The sequence below is a fragment of the Pyxicephalus adspersus genome, chromosome 4 (genome assembly GCF_032062135.1).
Source record: "Pyxicephalus adspersus chromosome 4, UCB_Pads_2.0, whole genome shotgun sequence".
In the NCBI taxonomy this organism is placed as follows: domain Eukaryota; kingdom Metazoa; phylum Chordata; class Amphibia; order Anura; family Pyxicephalidae; genus Pyxicephalus; species Pyxicephalus adspersus.
Genome location: NC_092861.1, coordinates 143,080,816 through 143,104,582, shown reverse-complemented (window position 1 = coordinate 143,104,582; position 23,767 = coordinate 143,080,816). Strand labels below are relative to the sequence as shown.

General features: G+C 39.3%; 1 protein-coding gene across 1 annotated transcript in view; it reads left to right on the top strand.

Annotated features, from left to right (window-relative positions):
• LOC140330156 (spermatogenesis-associated protein 7 homolog) overlaps positions 1–23,767 on the top strand; it is a gene marked incomplete in the record, with an annotated part of 92,702 nt that overhangs the window by 17,772 nt on the left and 51,163 nt on the right. The window contains 2 exon segments of the mRNA XM_072410469.1: positions 6,395–6,487; positions 15,899–15,946. Of these exon segments, the coding sequence (XP_072266570.1) occupies positions 6,395–6,487; positions 15,899–15,946 (141 nt within the window).

Genomic DNA, 23,767 nt, shown 5'->3' with positions numbered 1-23,767 from the left:
AGCATAAAGGACACACCAGCAGGATCAGATATCTGGAGCTGTCTTATAAACAGGTGAGTGTCTTATTTTAATTATTTTTTTAAAAATCGGGGGTGGCTTACTTAATGGGGATGTCCTAAAATCGGGGAAACACGGTACAAGGACCACAGCCAAAGCACAAATTTAGGACTTGTATGCAGTTGGCATCATGTTCAACCCATTGGGACTGATTTATTAAAGCTCTTCTAGGCTGGAGAAGATACACTTTCATCAGCGAAGTTGGGTGATCTGGTCCAGGACTCAAAACATGTGCTAGCAAACAGCAAATGACTTTGAAGAAATCCATTCCAGGTTTGCTGGATCACCCACCTTCACTGATGAAAGTGTATCCCCTCCAGCCTTGAAGAGCTTTAATAAATCAGGACCATTATTGGGCTCGGGGCTTTTTTACTGGACTTTAAAGCGCAAAATTGGGCAATTTAAAATTACTATAGACTCTCCAACAGATGTACTTCGGATTAATCAAGGGCCAACATTTGTCTTCCCTTTGATTGCAGATGAAATAAACAGTAATGATATCATTAAAGAAACCTATTTTTTTTATTTTAATACATTTTAACAACTTAATTTAAATAAAATGTGTTTCTATTGAACCTATTAACCACTGGTGCAGTGGCCACCAACCTTTTCGGACCCTTGGACCACTAAATGTACCGGATCCGGGCTGCGCATGCACGGGGAGCCGAGTGTCACTCAAAGAGGAGGAAACTTCCCCCATAGTGACGTCATGATCCCAGAACCCTTCCAATTTCCCATTGCAGATCTGAGCCTGTAATGTGAGAGTGTGCGGGTTGTATCCAGAGAGACAACCCCCCCACTTCCCTGAGCCTGCGCACTGTTCGAGGGACATGGTCCACGGCTCTGTCAGTGCGCTCTCCCAGTGAGGTCCTTCTCCTGACCCTGCTCGGGGATGCACAGGCCATAGCTGCGGACCACCAACATTTTCTACGAAGACCACCGGTTGGTGACCGCTGCACTAGTTTACCCCATCTAATCTCCAAATTACCTCTTTCTTCCTCTTTCCCTTTTACTATTATTTTCTTGATAACTTTTTCTTTTATTTCTTTTTTTCTAACCAATAATACTTAATATTTTTTCAAGTTTGTTTGTTTTGTTTAATAACTCTCAGTGTTGCATGAAAAAAGCTAACTTAAAAAATGCAGCTTTACTTCACGGATAAATAAGTTTGCAATTTTTTCTACAGAAAAAAATGGCAGAATACAGTTTTTCCTTTTTATACATATTTTGTAATCATTTTTGTAGAATAATATTACATAGCAATGTCTTGCTGTTCATAAAAATGATAAATGTATTATTTTGTTATTTTAATTTATGAAATTGCAGAATAAGCAAGCCTATATCAGGAATATAAAAATATTGCTCAGACCTGGTTGAAATGTAAAATACAGTATTGTGGTATTGTGGTAAACACGACACCATACAGTGTGCTCCCCAACCTTTCTTAGACGGGCACACCACCCAGCAAATTTTAGTAACCACCACGCTGTAATTGTAACCCAGCTTAAAAAAAGTTCTGAGGATAACACTGCTGAACCAGGCTGTATATAAAACCTTAAAGCGTACCTAAACTCAACATTTGTACTTTACATAAAAGGGTAGAGAACCCTTATATATAAAGTAAAAAATATGTTTTGTTTTGTGCAGTACCATCCCTTTCAGTCTTGATTGTCGTGGTGTTCAAGACTGAATAGGAGAGCAGAGCCTCCCGGTATACAGGCGTCACACATCCTGGGGGGCTCTTGGTTCCTCTTGCTACTTTTTTCACTAAGAGGAAAAAGATGCCAACTTTATGCATGTGCAGTGTAGGATCACAGAGGGATTGGCGGCTTTGCACCTAAAAGGATGCTTTCTTTAACTGATAGTTATGCTTTAACTACTTATTGTCCCTTAAAGTCCTACTTACACTTTAGACATTTTTATTTACCTATTAATTTTTTTTAACTTGTTTAAATTTCTATTTTTTAGTTGTTCATTTTTTAAGGATTTTTTATTTCTTTGTTCTCTAATTTCTTTTGTTGCTAAGACATTTTATTATTAAAAAACAACATGTTACCAAAATCATAATTTTAGTGTCATGAGACAAAAAGGTAAACTTTTTACACACAGTTACACTGAAATTTTTAGAACTGGCATTGGTCAAATTGTAAAATACATTTTCTGTTTTAGTTTTATTTACATCTCTTTGTCTATAGATTGCATATAAAATAAAATATTTCTTAAAAACCATTATCATCAAAAGAAATCCTTAAATATCTTTTATGTGTTATATATGTATGTATGTATTGGTATATTTTTTATAATGACATTATTACAAGTCATAGCAAAAATTCAAAAATTCTAGGGGTCCTAAGGGCTGATGAATATTTATGTTTCTTTGGTAAAAGTTTTGTTATTTCCATATAATGGTGAGTATAGAGTTGGATCCAGCAGATATGTCTCCTTTGTACAGATATCAACACATAAAAAATCACAACAGAATATTTCAGCTTGAAAACAAAACATTTACTACATTTAAGTACGGGTTATAAATACATAAAGACATTAAAACTGGAGGAATGGGCACTAATACTTGAATGAATAATATTTGTGTCACATCGGGCAAGGAGTTCATGTTGCCATGTTTATATGGGTGTGTGGAGTAGTGGTCAAGGAAGCCAGGTAGTTTCTTTCACCTCCTAATTGCCTTTTTCTTATCGTGCTTCCAACATTTGTCTTTAATCACTTCCTCCTTGGCTCTTGCTGTGTTGAGTAAACTCCTACGCCCGTTTGTGTTTTCAAAAGCTGATAAAGTTTTCATCGAGTTTAATAGAAATGGATGACAAGATATGAAATCATCACAATGTGTGCATGATACAGGGTGGATCACATAACTGTTCAGTTATTTTCATCACGGGGTGAAGAGTACACGGACTCTCTGTTAGTGTAGGAAAACCTAAATACATGCAGTTATATACATTGTCTATCCATAAATCTATTCATTTTAGGAAATTATATATTTAGGAGTCTCAGCCCTTTGTTCTAAAATGTGTGTGATCCAGTCTGATCCCTAGGACCTACAGATATGATTTGGTGTTAGTCCTTGCTTCCATTCTTCCCCCAAGACAGGAACTTTTTGGATTAGTTAGACTTGGCCCAGCAAAGATTAAATGATGAAAGTTTTAAAAAAAGGATTAGAAAGATTAACAAGAACTCATATTGTAGTAACATATATAATGCTGCAAAACAATGAGGATAAAAAAGGAAAGGATGCACCTAAATCCCGTGACTTAGTGTATTTTTGTGTCATCCTGTTGGACTACAGAATTCTGGCATTTGTAATTAGGGTAAAGTATACATTACCTGTTGCCCATGGATCTTTTTCTGTAAAGAAGAAAAAACCAGGAAGCACACCAACCTCAGCATTTTCTAGTTCATGATTATCGTGGCCGGAGTAAGGGAATCTGGGACTCTCTTCCTTCTGAAAACGTTGGGGGCCATTTATGTCTATTGATGTCTCGATAAATCTCAACCTAACTCCTACTGAATTTAGCACACATTTGATTTGTAGGATGACTACACCAGGGCACCCCCCCTCGACCCCTCAAAGACCTCTACATTTATGTTGCATAAATAAAGTTAAATCCCAATGTGACGGGTGCAACATCCTCCAAATCATGGTGTGGTATACATCTTTTTACCCCTTCTACCTTTCCCCTGCTTGCTTTGCATTCAAAGAAATAGTTAAATGTATTTTAATGTCATGGTTGGAGGCTTAGGGGCTCTAAAAATGGGCCTAGTGACAGAGAGAGAAATATTGAAAGAAATACATGGAGCCTGGATAATAAGAAATGTTGTCATGGTGGGATCTGGAGTCCAAGGGTTCCTGTGAACATAGAGGATGATAGTAAGACACATACAAAAGAGTTTTTTTTTAACAATACTTCCATGAGTGCAATTTTAACTAAGTGTATTTTTAATTCACTAGGAATTCTGGGTTTTTATTTAGGAAAAAATTAACATAACTTTTTTCCGGTTCAACGCTAGGCCACTTCCTGCCCGACTTTATTAGTCACTAAAAGAAAAACAAAGTCTAAAATTGATGAGGCTGCAGAATGCAGCAAGTTGTATCCATGTTAAAACACTACATCATTATTAATCTAGAATGTTACTTGCATGATATGTTTGCATGGGTTACATACTTCCTGGCTAGCCCAATCTAGATTAAAAAAGAATCTAGACCAGGGAGAAGATATCGATGGTGGTCATGGGTGGATATCACATAGCAGGAGGAGAAGACAGGTAAGTGTTCCATAAAGTTCACTAATGCTGTGAAAGTCTGACATTGTGGTGAGAGCCATAGGGGTGCTAAAAAAACATTCCATTCCACTTTATATCCAGGGGTTCCTTTTTTTATGGAGAATATATTAGTGAATTTCTACAGTGTTATGTTAATATTATATGTCTTTTATCATGAAAACATGGCTCGCCCATTGCAAATTGATGTTGGCTCATGGCAGTGTAAGCGTTAAAGGCTGCTGGTTATCATATAATATGATCCAGCACATTATAGAAGATAGATCCGTTACGGCTACTCTGAATATAAAATGCATCCATCAGCTCACAGTTATAAAGAATCACAGCTTGATACAAAATCTGAATGTAGATCATTTTGTCAAGATACAACATAAAAGTTCAAATAATAATGAAAAAAATACATCATAATATGTAAATACATCGACGTGTAAGACAAAATCATATTTGAAGCCTTGGAGCTGTGTGCCGGGATGGATTGCTTGGAGGTTGGTTCCAGTTACATGGCTGATTTGTTATACAAGTAATAAGCATGAATCAGATGGGGAGACTCATGGATATGGATACATGTCATACATCTCACACGTGGATTTTCTATGGGAAGAATTGTTCTTGTTGCCCACATAAACCTCATCAGATTCTCTTTTTCTTACTTGGATTGTCATATAGAATGGAAAAGAAGTGCCAGTCTAATAGGTGGCCCATTGGCCAATTAAAAGATGCAACGGTTTCTGATTTGGCTCATTACGAAGTAAAAGTTAAATTCAGGCACTTTTAATTCACTATTATTATTATTATTATTAATAGTAGTATTATTAATAGTATTAAACATGATTTATATAGCGCCAACATATTACGCAGCGCTGTACATTAAATAGGGGTTGCAAATGACAGACTAATACAGACAGTGACACAGGAGGAGAGGACCCTGCCCCAAAGAGCTTACAATCTAGGAGGTGGGGGAAGTAACACACAATAGGAGTGTAGATATGCAGTGGTGGGAAGTTGTGATGGTTTCAAAAGACAGAAGAACACAGAAGGTAGGCAAGTTTGAAAAAAAATTTTTTTAGGGGTTTGAGTGCCCTTTTAAATAAGCAGAAAGTAGAAGCAAGCCGACAAGGACAAGTATTCCTTCCAATAATATATCTGCATGGTCACCTTGTCACATGGGCTTCAAAAGGGGCTACAAGTGGCTATTTCAACACAGGTATGGTCCACTTTTGTTACCATCAGCAAGCCCACCCTGAGAAATGTCATGCAATGATTGCAATGGATTACATGAAGGCAGGAAGAGACTACATGAGATCAGCAATAATGAGATGTAATAAAGTATAAAATAGTAATTCTGTTCATTGGTAAAGATTCCATATCTGTATGGTATGTTTGGCAGTTTGCCTGTAATTCAGCTATTTGTTGACAGCTATATATATTCAGCATTGTAATATTTCAAATGTGCTGCAAATGGTATTACTTGTCAGCAAGAAATTAAATCACTCAGTAACAGAGAGATTTAATCACCTGAGCTGCCCTATGCTCAGAAATTATATAGGTTTACAGAACTAGAATATATTCTGATATAGCTGCAAAGATCTGTTTTACTTTTCAAAGTTCTTTTGATGTAATCAAATGGAATACCCATCTACCCGTCTAAACCAGGCAAACTACGGCCCGTTGGGCCTTTTATTCCGGCCTGCTTTTACATTCATTTTATATCAGTTTATACAAACACTTTCCATTCATCTGATACCACACACACACACACACACACACAAACACACACATCTGTCAAATATTAAATCTCATTGTGGCCCCTGAGCCAAAAAGTTTGCCCACCTTTGCCACCTTTTTATTCTACAGGCTCTCTGCTTAACAAAATGTATTTTCAAGGTTGTAAATGACAAGGAGTAAAAAATAATAAAATTGCCTTGCCATCTGATTTTGTTTAATCTCTCGTGTAGCCTAACAATGATTTTTTTATGTATTCTGTGTGTTTATAGTGACAATCAAAATATAACAATTAAAAACCTAATTATTTATTCCCCAGCTTTGTTTCCAGGATCCTCTTGTTCTTTGTCAACTCAATTCCTTCTTCAGGATCACATGGCGGCACACTACCGGAATCTCTACTGTGCAAAAGGTACAAAGGGGTTCATTGAAATCTTGTATAATGTATGTATTGTGAGGGGTTATGCTCAGGATCGCCTTTGCTGGGGTCAAAGGACACTTGTCTGATTCATCCAATTCAGATCACACACTAAAGGTGAAGGTGAAGGTGTTAGGCTGACTTGTAGTCAGGTTTATTTGAAGGTTGTGGATAAAATAACAAAATAGCAAAAGAAAACCTCACCTGTCCGGCACTTACTATACATCCGATGTTCCTGTCTATCAGCTTTCAGCAACCTTTTACTCAGTTGTTGTTCATTCACACAGACCAGACTTTCTGTGTCCCCAGGCAGAGCTCACTCACACAGTCCACCTGGCTGTGTCTTCAAACAGAGCTCTTTCCAAAAAGAGCTGCCCTGACACAAACCCCTGTCTGTGTCTCTCCAAGCCAAGCTGAGCCCGCACAGACCCCTGTCTGTGTCTCTCCAAGTTAAGCTACTGACTGAGCTCCTGCTCTATGGTATATCCCCACCCTCAGTGTTTCTTCATTAATTATCTCACAGGTGAGAGTCTTACACCTGCTACTTCACACAGGAGAGGAATCCTGGGCAAATATATCTCCCTTCCACCTCCAATCCTGCCTTGGTGTCACAGTATGTATCTAAAAGTTGTTTTTTTTTTTATTAATATTGGATAAAGAAGAAATTATATAAAACCCTTCTATTTTATATCTGTATATAGAAGGGTTTCCTGTAAGAACAACCGAGACAATTGTCAACAGAGCCTCATTGGAAATTTTGTAGACTGTGGAGGCCATTTGAATACAATTAACTTGTTGTCATGATCAAGGAATATCCCTTTTGAGATGATTTGAACTTTGTACATGGTGAATCCTGCTGGAAGTAGTCATTAGAAGATGAGTACACCATAGTCATAAATGTGGACATTGGGTAGGCTGTGACATTTAAACAAATTGGTGGCAAAAACTATGCCAAGAAAATATCCCCCACTCCATCCATGCTTTCATGTTGTTGATGCCAAAATCTGACCCTACTATCTAAATGTTACAGAGAAAATTGGGGCTAAACAGACCATGCAACTTTTTAGCAACCTTCTCTTGTCCAATTTTGGTGAACCCATTTGAATTGTAGCCTCGGGTGCTTGTTCTTAGCTTACAGGAATGGCACCCACTGTGGTCTGCTGCTGCTGTAACCCATCTGCATGAAGGCTGGATTTGCTGTGAGATTCTTTTACCCCAGTTTTAGTTATTTGAGTAACTGTTGCCTTTAAAACCATTCTGGCTATTCGCCCGTGACCTTTCACATCCACAAGGCATTTTCATCAAGAGAACTGCCATTGTTAGTGTATTTCTCCAGCCGTTTGTTAAAAATGTGATTTTTGAAGCATTAAAATAAACACGTTTCCTTAAAAAGTTTTTATTTAAAATTAAATTAAAAACAAGAACGTAACAAGAATGTATTCAAGAACGTTAAGAATGATTTCAAGAATTTGTATTTCTTTTTCAATCATAATCAACGCGTTTCACAGAAAACATCCGATTCTTCAGGAATTAGTTGAGTATTACCAAATGCAAATGTAGATATACTAAAAATACAAAAACTTTACCATTAAACATTTACTTGTAACAAAAGAATTCACTTTATGAAAACTGTGACAAAGGGGGTCAAAGCAGGACAGTTGCAGCAACGGGTACACAGTTCAAGGCTGAGAGGACTTAAAAATTATAAATCAAAATGTTAAGGATATCTCCACATTAGCTTTAACTCTTTTTGTACTATCACTCATTTCTAAATCTTATGGCCAAAAATAAACAAACAAGACATTACATTTACTGTTGTCTTTAAATTTATTAACCACCATATAGGCCAGTGGTCGACCACTAAAAGTACCGGCTCCTGGCCGCACATGGGAGAAACCTCCCCCATAGTGATGTCATGATGCCAGAACCCCGCCCAGTACCCTATCGCACGTCTGAGGCTAGTCCAGGGACACAACCCGCCCACTTCCCTAAACTTGGGATCTGCACTGGGCACATGGAACACGACTCCACCAAAATTTTCTTGTGGGCCTGGCAACTGCTGATATAGGCTAAATCAGGGGTGGGCAAACTTTTTGACTCAGGGGCCACAATCTAAAAAAAATTTTGACAGAAGGGCCGGGCCTATGGGGTAGTGGACGAGGGATTATGCCATCATGACACCACTGAAAGTGACGTAATGATGGCATAACTCCGCCCACTCTCCCATCACAGATCTGAACCTGCGATGGGAGAGTGGGTGGGTTGTGTGCAGGGACACAGCCCGCCCACTCTCCCAGTGCAGGCTCATGTCCAGGGGAGGTGTTACGTAGCTCTGGCCGGTGCGCCCCCCCTATTGGGCTGTATATAGCCCACGGGCCGTAGTTTGCCCATGCCTGGGCTGAACTTTAAAACTTTCCAAATCTCTAAATAACTTGTTTCCACCATAACATTTCCTTATTATACAGAGAGGAAAAAGGACCAATTCAGAGAATAAGCACCAACTATTTTCATAGATGTATAATTTGATAATATTGTAACTGTGTCCAATCAGTGTACCAAGACATTCTCTGTAAACCTTACAGATGGTTGTGCATAATTCAGCAGTTTCTAAAATCTTCAGAATAATCCATCTGGCACAACAACCATGCCACATTCAAAGTGACCTAAATCACCTTTCTTCCCAATTTTCATACTCACTTTGAACTTCAGCAGGTCACTTTGACAATATCTACGTGATGAAATGCATTGAGTTGCATGGTTGGTAAAATTGGATATTTGTGATAACAAGCAATTGAACAAGTGTATCCAATGAGGTGGCCTGTGTGTTTAAGTTTTATTATTTTTTGTCATAGGTGAACTCAGAATACTAGACCTTTTGCATTGCTCACAGTTTTTCTTTAATTGTATCCCAGCTAAAAATCTGCTAAGGGAGAGTGTCAGATATTCCCAGAGACAATGTAGATGTAAGAAAAAAACTGAATCCCTTGAATACCAAGTACATACATTTGTCAGAACAAGTAAAGAATCAATAGATTATCCTGGGAGGGATGATAAAATAATCATGAATTAGGATCCATGTGTATTCTAAATCACACATTCTCTCTTATCTGTCTAATAATATATTTAAACTCTCAGTGTTCTCATGTCCATCAGCATGCTGGCTCATCAGGCTTTGATTTTACCATCCAGTAATACCCCTGACACATTGTGAACAGAACGCAGACCTTCTTGTTATATCAGTCAGTGTGAAATGCTAGAAGAATTGTTTGATGATGGATTATTCATTGTCAACTCTGTTTGTTGTCAGCACGGATTCCCAGCATAGGAAAGAGCCATATTCTGTTTTATAAGGGGGACTTTAGCTTTAGGGATTAGGTCAGGGGTTAGCATTGGTTAGGGGCTAAAGTTAGGTCATTAACTACTGACCCAACTGAAATTGGGGGACAAGGTTCCAAGAATTACATATTTTTTAAATTTATTGCAATGTGCAACTGAATTTGACCGAACATGGAACTAGTCAATTCCCAAGCAAAACCTCTTCCCTGACTTGATATCCCTACTGATATCTCATCCAAGATCAGAGAACCCAACAACATGGGAGCGTTTAATTACTGTCTCTGCCTGGCCCATTTCTCTGCACCTCTTATATATCCCTTGTCACACTTACCTCTTCCCCTCTAAAGTGCAGAAGTCTCTCTCCTGCACATGACGCTGGGCATGTCTCTGTTTCCAAGCTATATCAATTCTGTCCAATCCACTGGCCAATCAGAAAATAACCTCTGGACCAGCCCTGGCTATTTAGCTAGCTCACAGACTGCACTCTGTGTTTGTGCAACAAGTCTCCACTAGTGCTGAGCCCCTAGTTCTGCTGAGCTAGTTCCTGTACACCTGCTCCTTAATCCAGTGTTTCCTGTATCCAGCTTCTGTGTTAACCCCTCGTTGTCCAGTCTGTTAGTTCCCATGCAACTTCCCTTTGCTGTTCCAGTGTACCTGTCTGCCTGTGGATATCCCTGAGTAACCCATGCCTCCTGTTGCTTCCAGTGTCTTCTTTGTTCTCTGTACCCGCAGTGGCTCCTTTGTCACTGGTGTCTGTCTCCTGGATTACTGGCAATAAACCCCTGGCGTGTGACCTGACCTCTTTTGCTTGCTGCCTGCCTCGACCGGGCTTTCCTCGACTATCCTTCTGCTTTGTGATTTGGTACCCTCTGCCCAAAGACCGCAACCTGGCAGTAACCAGCGGCCCAACATCCTCACCACCAGAGGTTCTGGAGAAAACCTGGTTACTGCTTAGACTCTGCGCCTTGGCCCTTCTCAGGGCTCACACCACCTCCGTGCAAGCCATAGCGCCCCCTAGTGGTCCTGTCTCTCCACGCGTGACATACTTTTTCATAGTTGCCAGGGTAGCTACGGCTACTGACATCTTATCTAAGATAATACTTTACGAGTATACTTTATATTTAAAATTTATATTGTTTACCTTGCATAACGGCATGAACATGTATGGCACAATACAATTCTGTACATTTTTGCACATTACCTTACTCTGATGACATCTTAAACTGAATGGAATCAGCCAAAGTTGCATAGTCTGGACACTAGTTGCTGGTAGCCATCCTCAAACAGACTTGCAAATGATCATCAGTCATGGTGGAACAGTAATTGGACTTAATAACTCCTGTGCGCGGTAGAGTTTATTTTGAAAGGCGGGGCTCCACGATCTACTCTCGTTGCCTTTGTGATCTACCAGTAGATAGTGATCCACCTGTTGGGCACCCCTGATCTAAATACTATCTGTGCTGGACCAGGGTGGAATAAAGGGACATACTTGAGTGACATTTCTGAGTCCACTTGGGCTACTGATATCTCATCTAAGATGGGGGCACTAAGCAAAAATATGAGAACTTTTAACTCCTTCCTCCTTGCATCTCATAGCCCTCTCCTCTTCTGGGAGCATCTATATACTGTCTGTGCTGGACCGGGTTGGAGTGAAGGGACATATTTTAGTCTGCTGGGGCTGTGAACATCATATCCAAGATGGGGGCACTCAGTCTCAGGATTTTGGATGTCTACACAAAGGAGCATACAGTTTAGTAAATGAACATGCATTTTTGGGAATATTTTTTGTTGTTGATATTAATGATTAAGCTACCAAAAGGTCTACATTAAGCCTAATTAGAACATGCTTCCCATTTAGCAGAAAAGGTTGTGGATCCAGGTTCTTTCCCAGTATCTCTCTGTATTTCTGTCTGCTGATTCTGCATGTTTTCATCGTATTCTGCCAGCAGCTTGGCAATCATAAAATTTATTTATTTCAGCATTAAACTCCCTGTGTACTCCAGCTCGTGATCTGTTTAGTGTAAGCCTTGTGTTTTTTTATTTCTTCTCTTTGCTCTGACCCTTCGAACTGTCTGCATGATTTCTTGTCTCTTGATTTCCCTAATGGGATTTGGCCGCTGTGAGGCACGACAGTGTTTTTGTAGCGAACATGTTTTCCCTGCAATTATGCAGATGAATTTTCTGTACTAATCGTGTTGCCAAGCTCTTATGTTTAAATATTGTGATATTGTCACACTGTGTCGGCTGCTTAGCCACAATCAGACTTGTGGTTGACCACAGTGGCCTGCAGCAGGTCAGCTGTGATCCCAACCATTCCCATTTGGTTGGTTGAACCATTTTGTCTATGCATTTGTATGCGATTGTCGACGGATTGCAATAAGTTACTTTTGGCTGCATTGATGTTGTTCCTGCTCCGTTTGCCACTCCTGGGTGTATAGCAGCAGTTTGGTATGTACAAGGAAGCAGCTAACTACACGGTTTTCCACCTCAGCTATGAATGGGGTCTAGGACTCCTTGTTCTTAGGGCCATTGCAGGCCCAGGGTGAACCTTAGCATTCTGCTGCAGGCTCAACTGTGGTCCCATCTTCCCAAAATGGTTGGGAACCATTTTTTGCACATGTAGTACAGGAAAATTTTAATATTTTTTTAGCTGCTTATATTCAAGTATAAGAGAACACATGACACATCTCTTGCAGGGCCCATTGGTCAATAGCAATATTGGCATCACAAGCCACCATCTAATACATGTCCATATCGTCATATCATGATAACCTCTTGGGAGAGACCATAACATGCAGTGTAACATGTATTTCCCAATCATTTTTCTCCCTTAACACATTTTGCAGGCTATATATCTGTAAAGCGTCCTTATTTTAGCATGCTGGATGCATATTAGAATTGGTTGTTATGTTTGGGACTGCTGGGGATGTTGGCCCAAGGAGGACACGCTATATATCCATCTATATCTTATAATGCAGCATGGTGGATAACCATATATATGGGGGTATGGAGGGGGCTTAGTCAGTCAATTTGGTTTTTGAAGCACTAGGGTCCCAGATTCAAATCTCTACCAGTATACTATGAGCAAAGAGACTGTAGGTTCTCCCTCCCTGTTTGTGTGGGTTTCTTCCGAGCACTTCGGTTTCCTTTCAGAACTCAAAAATGCTGTTAGGTAATTGGCTTCTTCTCAAAAATTTGCCTTGGATTGTGTTAATGTCATATGATTATGATGGGGACATTAGATTGTGAGCCCCCTGGAGAGACATGTATGGACACAACTTTGGACTTTGTAAGGCGCTGCATAATATGTCAGCATTATATAAGTTAAAAATCAATACAAGTTAAAAATAATAATGGGGTAGATTATTGAGATTATTGATGGGCTCAACATGGCATGTAGGTTTTGCCACATAGATATAAGTATGGGACCATGCCAGCCTGCCCACCAGCCATGATCTGATTGCATTGAAAATAGAACCACAAATACTTAGCAATCGGTCCAAAATAAAGTATATAATAAAAACAGAAATGTGATTTTGGAATTTCATTACAATGTTAATGAGACAGGGAAAGAAGGAACCAGTTAGGGCAAAATGTAAGCACATTAAACATCAGCTTTAATCACCATTTCAACCTTAAACAGTGCAGAAAGTATGTCCCAACAGGGGTGTTAAGGGATCAATTAATAAAATATATACTTACTGAATATTCTATTTTCCTTAAATACTTGGGAATATTGTATTAAATAGGCAGAAATAAGAAATAATAGAGAAATCCGGTGTAGAAGGATCGGGGTGCCTTGATACTCTGTAATACCAATAGCTGCTAGCTGTAGCTATTTCCCACAAGACTTTATTAAATTCTAGGCTACAACAGCACACCAGGGCCAATACTGAATTCTGCACTGCTCAACCCACTTCCCCGTATGTGACTGTAATTAAATAAGATTGGCAGAAATACTGAATATGATAAATTGCTGAGTGCCAAGTTTAGTATTTTTATTTTTTAGCAATTCCCAGATGGTGTTTCATGGTTATGTAGCATAATACTGTGCAAAAACAGGATTTTACTAATAAACCCAGTCAGTTGGAAATAGCAAATTGTGCACATTCCTTCTAATATGGTAAAGTAGATTGAATAAGGGAGTTTCATACAATGTGAATTCAATGTAACATTATTGTGACATGATCTGCCATGTTTCTGGCATTGGTTTGAAAGGTATTGATTATAGGGAGAAATGTATTGTATATCCTTGGGTTGCAACTTGTGGTCCAACAGCCATGAGCAACCCTTTGATATTGGTTGTTCTGTAGCCTTCAGACCCCAGTAGTCAGTAGTGAAAAAATAGATTTAGAATAGGGCTTCAATGACAGTGATTTCTAGAATACTATCATGACCCTACCTATAGCATATCCACAGTCTCCAACCATCTCCTGTGGTATGTCTATACACAGTCTTCGGTAGTATCACCCTATTTATGTCCTGCACCAAGACTACACTCTTCAACCATACCTGTAGCATGTCCACAGTCTCTAAGCATCCTATGTTATATCCATGAACAATCCTGCACCATGTCTCCATTTTGCCAACCATACCAGTAGTTTGTCCACAGTCACTGACCATGTCAAATATATCCATGCACAGTCCTTCACCATGTCTATAGTCTCCAAACATCCTTGTAGCATGTTCATAGTCTCTGATAATCACATGGTATATCCATGCACAGTCCTCCACCATGTCTCCTATCCCCATTCATACCCGTAGCTTGTCCACAGTCTCTGACCAATTTATGTTATATCCACACACAGTCTGCACCATGTCCCTGGTTTCCATTCATACCTGTAGCATGTCCGTCCTCTCTGACCATCTCCTGTGGTATGCCCACAAACAATCTTCTGTAGTATCACATATACTGAACTTTATGTGGAGCCCTTTAATGAATTCAGGGGTCAAAGTAGACCCCCCCTCAACACTATATATTGACAACCACTGATGTAAATGTAGACCTTTACTTAAATCTGTGCTATATACACAGTTTTTAAGAGACCCTATCACCCTGCCAATTCAGGGCATAGATGGAAATAGAAGTGTCGTCACCCCTGCAATATACAACATCAATGCAGCATTGATTACTGCAGAAAGGTTCTTTCCTTCCCCATTAGAATGATGGCAAAATGGAATTGGTCTTTAAAGTGAACCAGTAGTTTGCTCTTAATAGGTAAAAGGGACCAAAAGAGGCCACTGCTCAGCTTCCACGCCAATCTGATTTGCCTAAAAAGTGCCCAGTGCTTCCAAGAACAGAATAACATGTCACGCTGATTTCTGCAATGCAATTCTAGGAGCATGAGTGGCCAAGGAGAAACTGTAAAATCAGGGTTAAAAATAACCATGGCAGCAGCACAAGCTTTTCCCATTGACTTATGTTTGCCTAATGCAATGAAGAGAGGAAGGTTGTTTAACACCAAATTGAGCTAGTCCATTATGTTCCCTGGTTGTGCACCCATTGATCCGTGTATGATGTCTTTATACAGAATGATTACATACAAGAATTTCTTCCATTTAAAGGAGCAGAGATGGGCAGTGGGCATGTCAGCTGGGTTAGCAAGAGGGCTACAGACACTCCTTCCAAAAAGGATCCGGGCATACAAACTGACCACATCAGCACAAATCTGCTTCCATGCTTTCCATAGTTAGAATACAGAAAGAACGCTAGCTTACTGGAAGGATCATCAAATATTGTTGATTTGTTATTGACAATAACAGTGCATCTTTGCAATGTCAATCTTAAGGTTTACAAATACTTTTATTGTCATTGTTCACACTGCCAGCTGCACAGAGAATTTGGGTGTTGGGATAAAAGGGCATCAGAATTTTGCTATGGGGCCCCATGGTTTGCCGTTATGTTTCAAAGTATAATGGTCATATTTGGGGGCAACTTACAGTTAGTTTTCAGGCTGTTAAAGATCAGTTGCACCCACAAGTGGAAAGTCCTGTCTCTCTCTAATACATTATACAGTCCAGTTTTGTGTAAAAGATCATTTTTTTATGTTGCATCTTTTCTTCTTTCAGCGTCTGTTGATACCTCGCCACCAAAGAGCTTGTCACGCAGCGTAAAATGTGAGTGACTTACCAGATTGTTATAAAACGTATACTATATTTATTTTGCTACAAAATGTTTCTTCTTCCTGTATCTCCACTTTTTTGCTTTTATTACAGCCATCTTGTTTTTTTTACTCCTTAGGGAGATTTTCTCAGCTTCCATGTTTTTTGTGTTTCCTGTATGACTATGTTAGTTTATCTCTAGGATGTCCCTGATGGTTTACACATACATTTTTTTTTTTAATCCCTGGAAAACCATATGAAGAGCTTATCCACATTTATCCAGGTGTTTATAAACCAGGCCATTTCTTTTTTGTGTTTTTTTAAAAGAAAAGGCAATAAGGAGAGAAGAGGTAAAAAAAGGTTCTATGTGTCCTATATCTCCTCTTTGAGAAACACTGCTCTAGCATTTACTCATTGGATTGAAAAATACATTTCAGACATGGAGCATTGGGAAAAGCATTGTGTGTAAACTAAAGGCTTGTATCTGACATGGCTGTGTGTTACATTTGGTGAGAACACAATACGATGGCATAAGCGTTAGGGTAGCCAGTGCATATTGATGGGCTGCCTCATGCTCAGAAATGTTGTGCATGCTGACTTCTGAAAATGCAGCACACAGCAATGCATGGCCATTTATTGCTGTGAGTGCTGGTAAGGTTCATTGAGTTACTAGTAAGAATGAATAGCAATCTGATGTGCATGGCATTGTGAATTACATACACGGGATAACCATTTCCATGAGCAAGCACAACACCTTCACATGCGTATTATTCCAATGTCTGACTTTTAGGCAAAAACAACTTAGTAATATAATACAATATCTATTTCCACAATAATAACTGGGGGGTTTATATGATAGAAGCTAAATGAACTAACCCTGCACATAAAATATTATCAACATGAGAAAACTGTGGATTCTATATGACTTCTTTCCTTATTCCTTGCTAAGCATTTTATATATGCGTGATATCCACACCTGAAATTACAAAAGGAAACATAAGGGTGCACATGCAGGAAAGTAATGTGATTGAATGCATTTTCTTTTCATGTTATCGTACTTTTTATTTTCCTGACGTGGCAGTTTGGAAGACTGATATTGAAGCATGAGTCTCTCCTGAAGAGTTTCTTATTTTTCATTCCCCTTTGTAACGGTCAGCAGAAGGGTCCCCGTGACATGGGTTTCATGACTAGACAGGAAGGTGTAAAATACAGAATTGTGTTGATGTTTGATTGACAGGTGGATTTCCCGGAACTCATGGTTACTTATAGTGGCACACTGCCAGTAGAGGGTCGCTGCTGAGTGCTCAAGGGTCATTTATGACATACTGTTGCTGCAAGCATAGCCAAAACTGTTTTTTATTGGCTATATGCCACTAACATTTGCACCCTTGTTCTGCTCTTGTTTGTATTACCAGCACCACAGGTTTAGTTGCCTAGTGCTACACAAACAAACTCATTCCAGGCAGAGAAGATGGTTTGTTCTTTGTAACCAAGAGTCCTTTTCTCCCTCATCCAATTGACTTCACCAGTTGCTTACCCAGCTTTACTAGCCAGAATCAAGCAAACCTCCTTGTCTCCAAAGCCTCCATCTGACCAAATGAAACTATAGATTTGCAACCCATTTACATTGAAGCAGCCCCGAGCTACTGAGGACCAGAAATTATGTTCACCTAATTTGGCTAGTAAGAACGGCTTTTCTAAAGTTTTTTATTGCCTACAGAAAACAAGATCAAAACTGGAAACAGCTGTCCACCATCCTGCTCCTAGGGCTCGGCCATGCCCATTGCTCAATAAGGCTCCTCCTGGGATCCGTGCACCTGATATCTCAGGTTTTACCCATAGGCCATGACATCAAGTATGTGGTTATCCCTTTCTTTTTTCTTTAATTTTAGGTGTTTCCAGTATTTGCTATACAAACACATATAAAGACAAGTTTGTGTTTGCTACCTTGTAATAAAAGTTTGGTGAAAGCCCTTTTCTGTTTCAACATGCATATGCCGCTGTGCCAAAGCCAGCCCCATAAGACATGGTTTAAATTGGATCATCTCCTCTCCCTATTTCATCAGGACTCGTCTATCTTTTTTTTTTTCTTTATTCCAATCTTCCTGATTGACTGGGCCGGGGTGAGATAACTCCTACACATTCATTCCAGCCATCCATAGAGGAAGCCACAATGTGCTAAGTATCGCTGCATGAACAGCTCAGAGTTTAGACATTTTAGGAAGCGATCAGGCAGGTAAGAATGCAATTAAACTTTGTCTGATCACAGGTTTTTAAAGTCCAACTTGAGTTCCACTTCAATTCTTTTGATGTAGAGGATCTCAAGCAACCTACACAGAGCCTGTTGGGATCATCTGGATCACCGATTACGGACCACTTCTTCTCCTTCAACAATCTGTACTCAACATGGACTCACAATTGTCATTTTAGATTAATGGGCACAGATTCCCATAGTGATATTCCAAAGTCTTGTGAAAACCCTGGAGGTGCGGAGGATGTTATAGTCAGAAGGGTTGGGGATGGGAGACCAACATCATGGTTTCAAACATGGTGTCCAACATGGTGTACAACAAGCCCAAATAGTCAGGTATTCATAAAAATATAGCATTAGCATGCACATTCTGCTAAATACCGCTGTTCAAAGTTTATTTTATACTGCCATCTTTTAAATATGGCTAGTCTTACTAAGTTTTCCAATTGACAGGATCGTCATGCCAAAAGAAAAAGTGGTTCTGCCATTGATGACCTCCTGAATTTTGGTTTTGTGTCTACTACATTTCAGTCATTTAATGCATATCAGCAAATATGACTTTACTTGCTGAATGAATGATTCAGAAAGTAATGAAACATTTTTATAACAAGTAGAAGAACAACATTACAACTGGTTTCCTTTGATACAGCTTGGCCCTACTTGGCTTTGAAGATTAGAAACCAAGATTATTCACCACTTGTATGTAAAACAGTTTAACTTTAAAAACTTATTGATGTATCTTGTATGTATTATACAAATCATTGAGTTCTTAACACCCGCAGTGGAACTGGACTCCTCCAGCAAAAGAAAACAGGCTTTGCAGATTCGGCCCAGGTGCCTGTCTTGATCTCATGAATGTTTTATACGCTGGATCAATGCTCGCTCTATATTTAGCATTGCAGAGATGTCAGCTGTGCCTGGCTCTGTTTGTTTGTCAGATTTGTGAACTGTGGAAATGGACATCATTATGTAGGATTGTTTACAAGCTTTTCAGAACTTGTCGGAAATGTCCTTCAATCTCACATTCAGCACAAAGAAAAAGAAAAGATCAGAAGAAATACTCAGGGGCAATATGACAGTAAAAACAGCGTGTGATGTAAATTTCATAAGCTAACAAAGGCGACGGTGTGATAATAATAGACTACAATAATGATTTACAGGATCTTCTGTCCAGGAGGCACATTATCTTAATTTTATGCCTAAAGAAGACCCAAAGTGAATGTTGCCAACCATTTTCCTAAACTAATACCATATTGAAATTTAGGTCCATTTGTGAATGGTCATTTTCAGAATGGATGTAAGATTCAGTATTACCCTGCCATTGCTTGTAACCTTCAATTGATATTCTACTTTGGTACCTTAAAGTTAAATTTCAAGTAGATATAAAATAAACAAATCAATGCAGCTTCAATGTTTTTGTTCAACGCAAGTAGCATCCAAATTTACTTGGTGTCAGCCTCTTGTTGTACCTGCAAAGCTGAGCTTGGATGAGGATAGGGAGAGGCATTAGAAGGAGACGGCACCGGAGTTCTCCTCCAACATACTGATGGATAGGCTAGGAAGCTAACATATCCATCTGCTCCTAATGCAGACATGTATTTGCTATTACATCCTCATGTGTATTTCTAAATGCAAGCATTGCAAGTACCTGAAATTAATTTGAGGGGGATATGGGATAGTGGGAAGTAGTGAGGGTTTTATGAGACAGAAAAATACGGGAAGCCAAGTTTGAAAAGATGGGTTTTGGGGGCTCTTTTAAATGAGCGCAAAGTAGAAGCAAGCTGAATAGGACGAGGAAGACCATTCCAGAGAGTGGAGCCAGCCCTAGAAAAGTCTTGCATTTGCCATGTGTGTGACGAGGTTATGAGTGAGGAAGTCATTAGTAGGTCATTGGGGGAGCGAAGAGAGCAGCTAGGGGGGTATTTTGAGTTCCATGCAATCTCTGTAAAGCAAAGCTTTGAATGGAAAAAGAAGTAGTATATAGAAAACTGGATATTACCCCAGTGGTTCTGATTTGTGTTGTACACCGAATACAGTAGATAACAGTAGAAAACAGAGGGGTTTGAAGCAGGGTTAGAAATCAAAGAAACAAACAATTTATTGACACAAGATACATTTCAAAGTTGGTTTTCTGTTATAATACAGAGTCAATAAGAAGATAACAAGTTCTATGTGTGTTTGAACTATGTAGTTCCAACGCGTTTCACAGATTCTTCTTCTTCGGGGGAGATTCATTCACATAAACTATACAAAATATCAATTAACAAACCCAACACATTACATCATTACCAGGCGCAATCAGATCATAATTTTAATTTTAATGAGAGTTACCTCAATATAATTGCCCAGTGCATGGGCAGCAATGGTGTGGCAAAAGTGACTTGTGCTGAGCAGTTAGAGAAATACCCATAAGAGGAGTATCCTGTTCCCTGGGAGAAGAAGTAGCACAAATTTTGTCCGTGCTCATATAGCAAGGAACATGCTGGAAGGAAGAGAAATGAACTCACTGGTCTTCTTCCTCTCCATTCATTGTCTAGTCACTGGTTGAAGGAGAGACAGGACCCATAAGTGTTATTTATCTACAGCCAATTAAAATCTGGTCTTCTGCCCTGCCAGATAGAGGTAAGTTGTGTAGCAATGCTATGCTCTAAATGCTCTATAATCTCTGGATCGCTTTTAAAAAATTAAAGTTCCTTTAGCAGGTACACTTTAACAGCTCCCCTAACAATATTTCATCTGTGTGTTTAGCTTTTTACCTAGGATTCATCCTTGGGGAATTTATTTCAGGATTTCTACACATGTTCTTCACAAAGTAAAAAAACGTCTTCCCCAATATAGTTTCCGATTGCTATTCCTGATACCGATGTGTGTTCCTTCAATTTAAATTGATGGCCTTTCGCCATTTTGTTCTTTATATGTTCCAGCACTCTGCCTTGTACTGATGGTCTCTGACTTGTTCTTTATCACCGTGCTTCCTGTTGACACTTAGGTTTTATCCGGACGGCAAAGCATGATGATCCTGCAGCATTTGGCAGAGTGTTCAGTCCTCACACAGGCTCTGAGACATGGTAAAATCATTTTATTGCATGTCACATGGGAGCAGCCATAGATAGGTCAATGCAAAAGGGAATGCTGATATTGTGGATAAAAAAGCAACCCCCTCCTATCAGAACAACAGTGACTGATGTCACCAATAGAGAAACAGCCATAAAATGTTTTCCATTTATAGCTTTATAAAAAAAATTGTGTTTCTACTTTAACTACCATCATTGGACCCCTACCCATATGGCAATGCAACTACATTTCCGGAAAAGGCATATATTCCTAACTCATATGTTAAAAAAAATCAGCAGGCAGAAATGATACAAGAAAATTGTGTTGAATAAGTATGGCATCAGGCATGGCCATCTGAAAATGCTACTTACTTAAGTGGTTAGCATTAGCTCTCTTGCATTGAAGTGCTAGGGTTCAATGATTGAATCCTGGCCAGGGCTCTATCTGCATGGGTGTTGTGCCCATGTTTGCTCAGATTTCTCCTCCAAATACCCAAAGCATTCTAAAACATTTGGCATTTTGCAAATTATAACAGAGACTGGCCACCAAGAGATCATTTTGATGTAATTGCTTAACAAACATGTATTTTCAAAATCTGCAAAATGAGAACTATGTAAAAGATGGATGAAAGTATGTCAGGTTATATAGCAATGTTCAACAATCGAAAGTCTGGGGACACCTGACCGTCACACCTATATGAGAATGTTGGGTATCCAATATCAAAACCATGGACAATATTAAAGATCTGAGCCCTTTGTGGCTGTAACATTTTCTATGTTTTTACGAAGTCATTCCAAAATATTTTGTGTCTGTGGGAATTTGTGCCACAGGCATTTGTGGGATCAGACACTCAACTGATGTTGTTCCAGAAGACATGGCCCATATTTTGCTTTCCAAATCATCCCAAAAGTTGAGGTCAGGATTTAGGTCAGTTCCTCCAAACGAAACTATGTCTTTATGAAGCTAACTTTGTACATAGGGGCACACTGGAACGGAAATAGGTTCTTCCCTAAATTATGTCCCCAAGACTGGAAGGGCACAATTGTCTAAAATGCCTTTAAATATTGTAGCATTACTACTACACTTCATTAAAAACACCAGAAGATAATACCTTGTTTACATAACATTGGCCATATAACTAGGTATGATGATCTGGTGTCCGGCCCTTGGCAATACAGTATATGTAGATAAGGAGCTTTGACTCCACTCGTTCTCAATGTGCTTGCTTTTTCTCAAACCAATGTCAAGCCGATGTCATCAACATAAGACCAAAGTCTGTCAACAATGGCCATGAAAAAAATGCAACTGTGCAACACCATACACCATAAAGTAAAGCCTAAAGCCACGACAAAAGGAGATGATGGAGGGCTGTCATGACAGGGGCTCAGGGAGGTAGAAAGGTTGGTTAATGTTTAGGGCAAAATGTGATTGAAGGAGATAGAAGAAGAGGTAGAGAGAGGAAGCAGAAGTGGGGGGAGCACTTTCCAGAAACTGGAAGCCTGCACTCCCACCCAGTGAGGTATGGGATGGGAGAAGTTAAAAGGGGTGGTTAGGAGTCTGCATGTGTTGGATATTGTCCCTAGGTTGGTGGTTTGCGGCTGGGAACAGTAAGAAAAATTAGAGGTAGACCACAACTTTTGATGTTGGTGGGGGTCAGACCTTTTGAGGACCTGTAACACCTGTGCACAAATTTGGGTAACAGGTAATATTTGGGGACTAATTTCATTGCACTGTTGTTGGTATAAGGGGAGAAGAAGCTGGAGTTAATGAAACAGTGGGTTGGACAAGGCATTTAGGTATGTGAAGTAGGAGCAGACAAATTCTGAGCTTACCAAGTCAAAATTAGCATTACTTTTATTTTACAGTAAGCATGGCCTTTCAAAGAAGAACGATCTAAAATTATTTTCAATGCATTATTTATAGTCACATGTTTGTCAAATCTTTCCTCAGTGTTGTGCTTGTTGAGTAAGGCCTGTAGATGGTTTTCATGCTTCTTTCGAACTAAGCTAGAAGACGAGGAGCAGAAGTTAGAACATTGGCACAAACGCTGAGTACGGAAGGCCAGCAATGCTGCAAACTCAGCAGCAGTATCATGGAATTGTTGGCCCAAAGCAGGATATGGGGCTGTAGAAAAAGTACCAGCATGGTATAACAAATAAAAGCTCATAAAGGTAGACCATTATACAAAAAGAGCATTAAAATATATGAAAGAGAGTGTTCATCCTTATTTAAAGATTTTTGCATGGAGTTCCACTTTAATTCATTTCAGTTTGGGAGTTTATATCTTGAAAATATTATTTCAGTAACAACGGCAATGCCAGGGCCATCATTTATTTGAATCTTTGACAACAGAGGCTAGCTTTAGTTATAACCTGTAACACGTTAATCACAATTCCTTGTACAAAGTGACAGGTTTTACTTTCCTTCTCCTGGGAAAGCAAAAAACAAGACGTTGATAAAGCTTTCATTAGCTTGTGAGGGTGAAGTCTCCCCTGTTGTCATCTTGTGTGTTTAGACTCGTAAGGTACTAT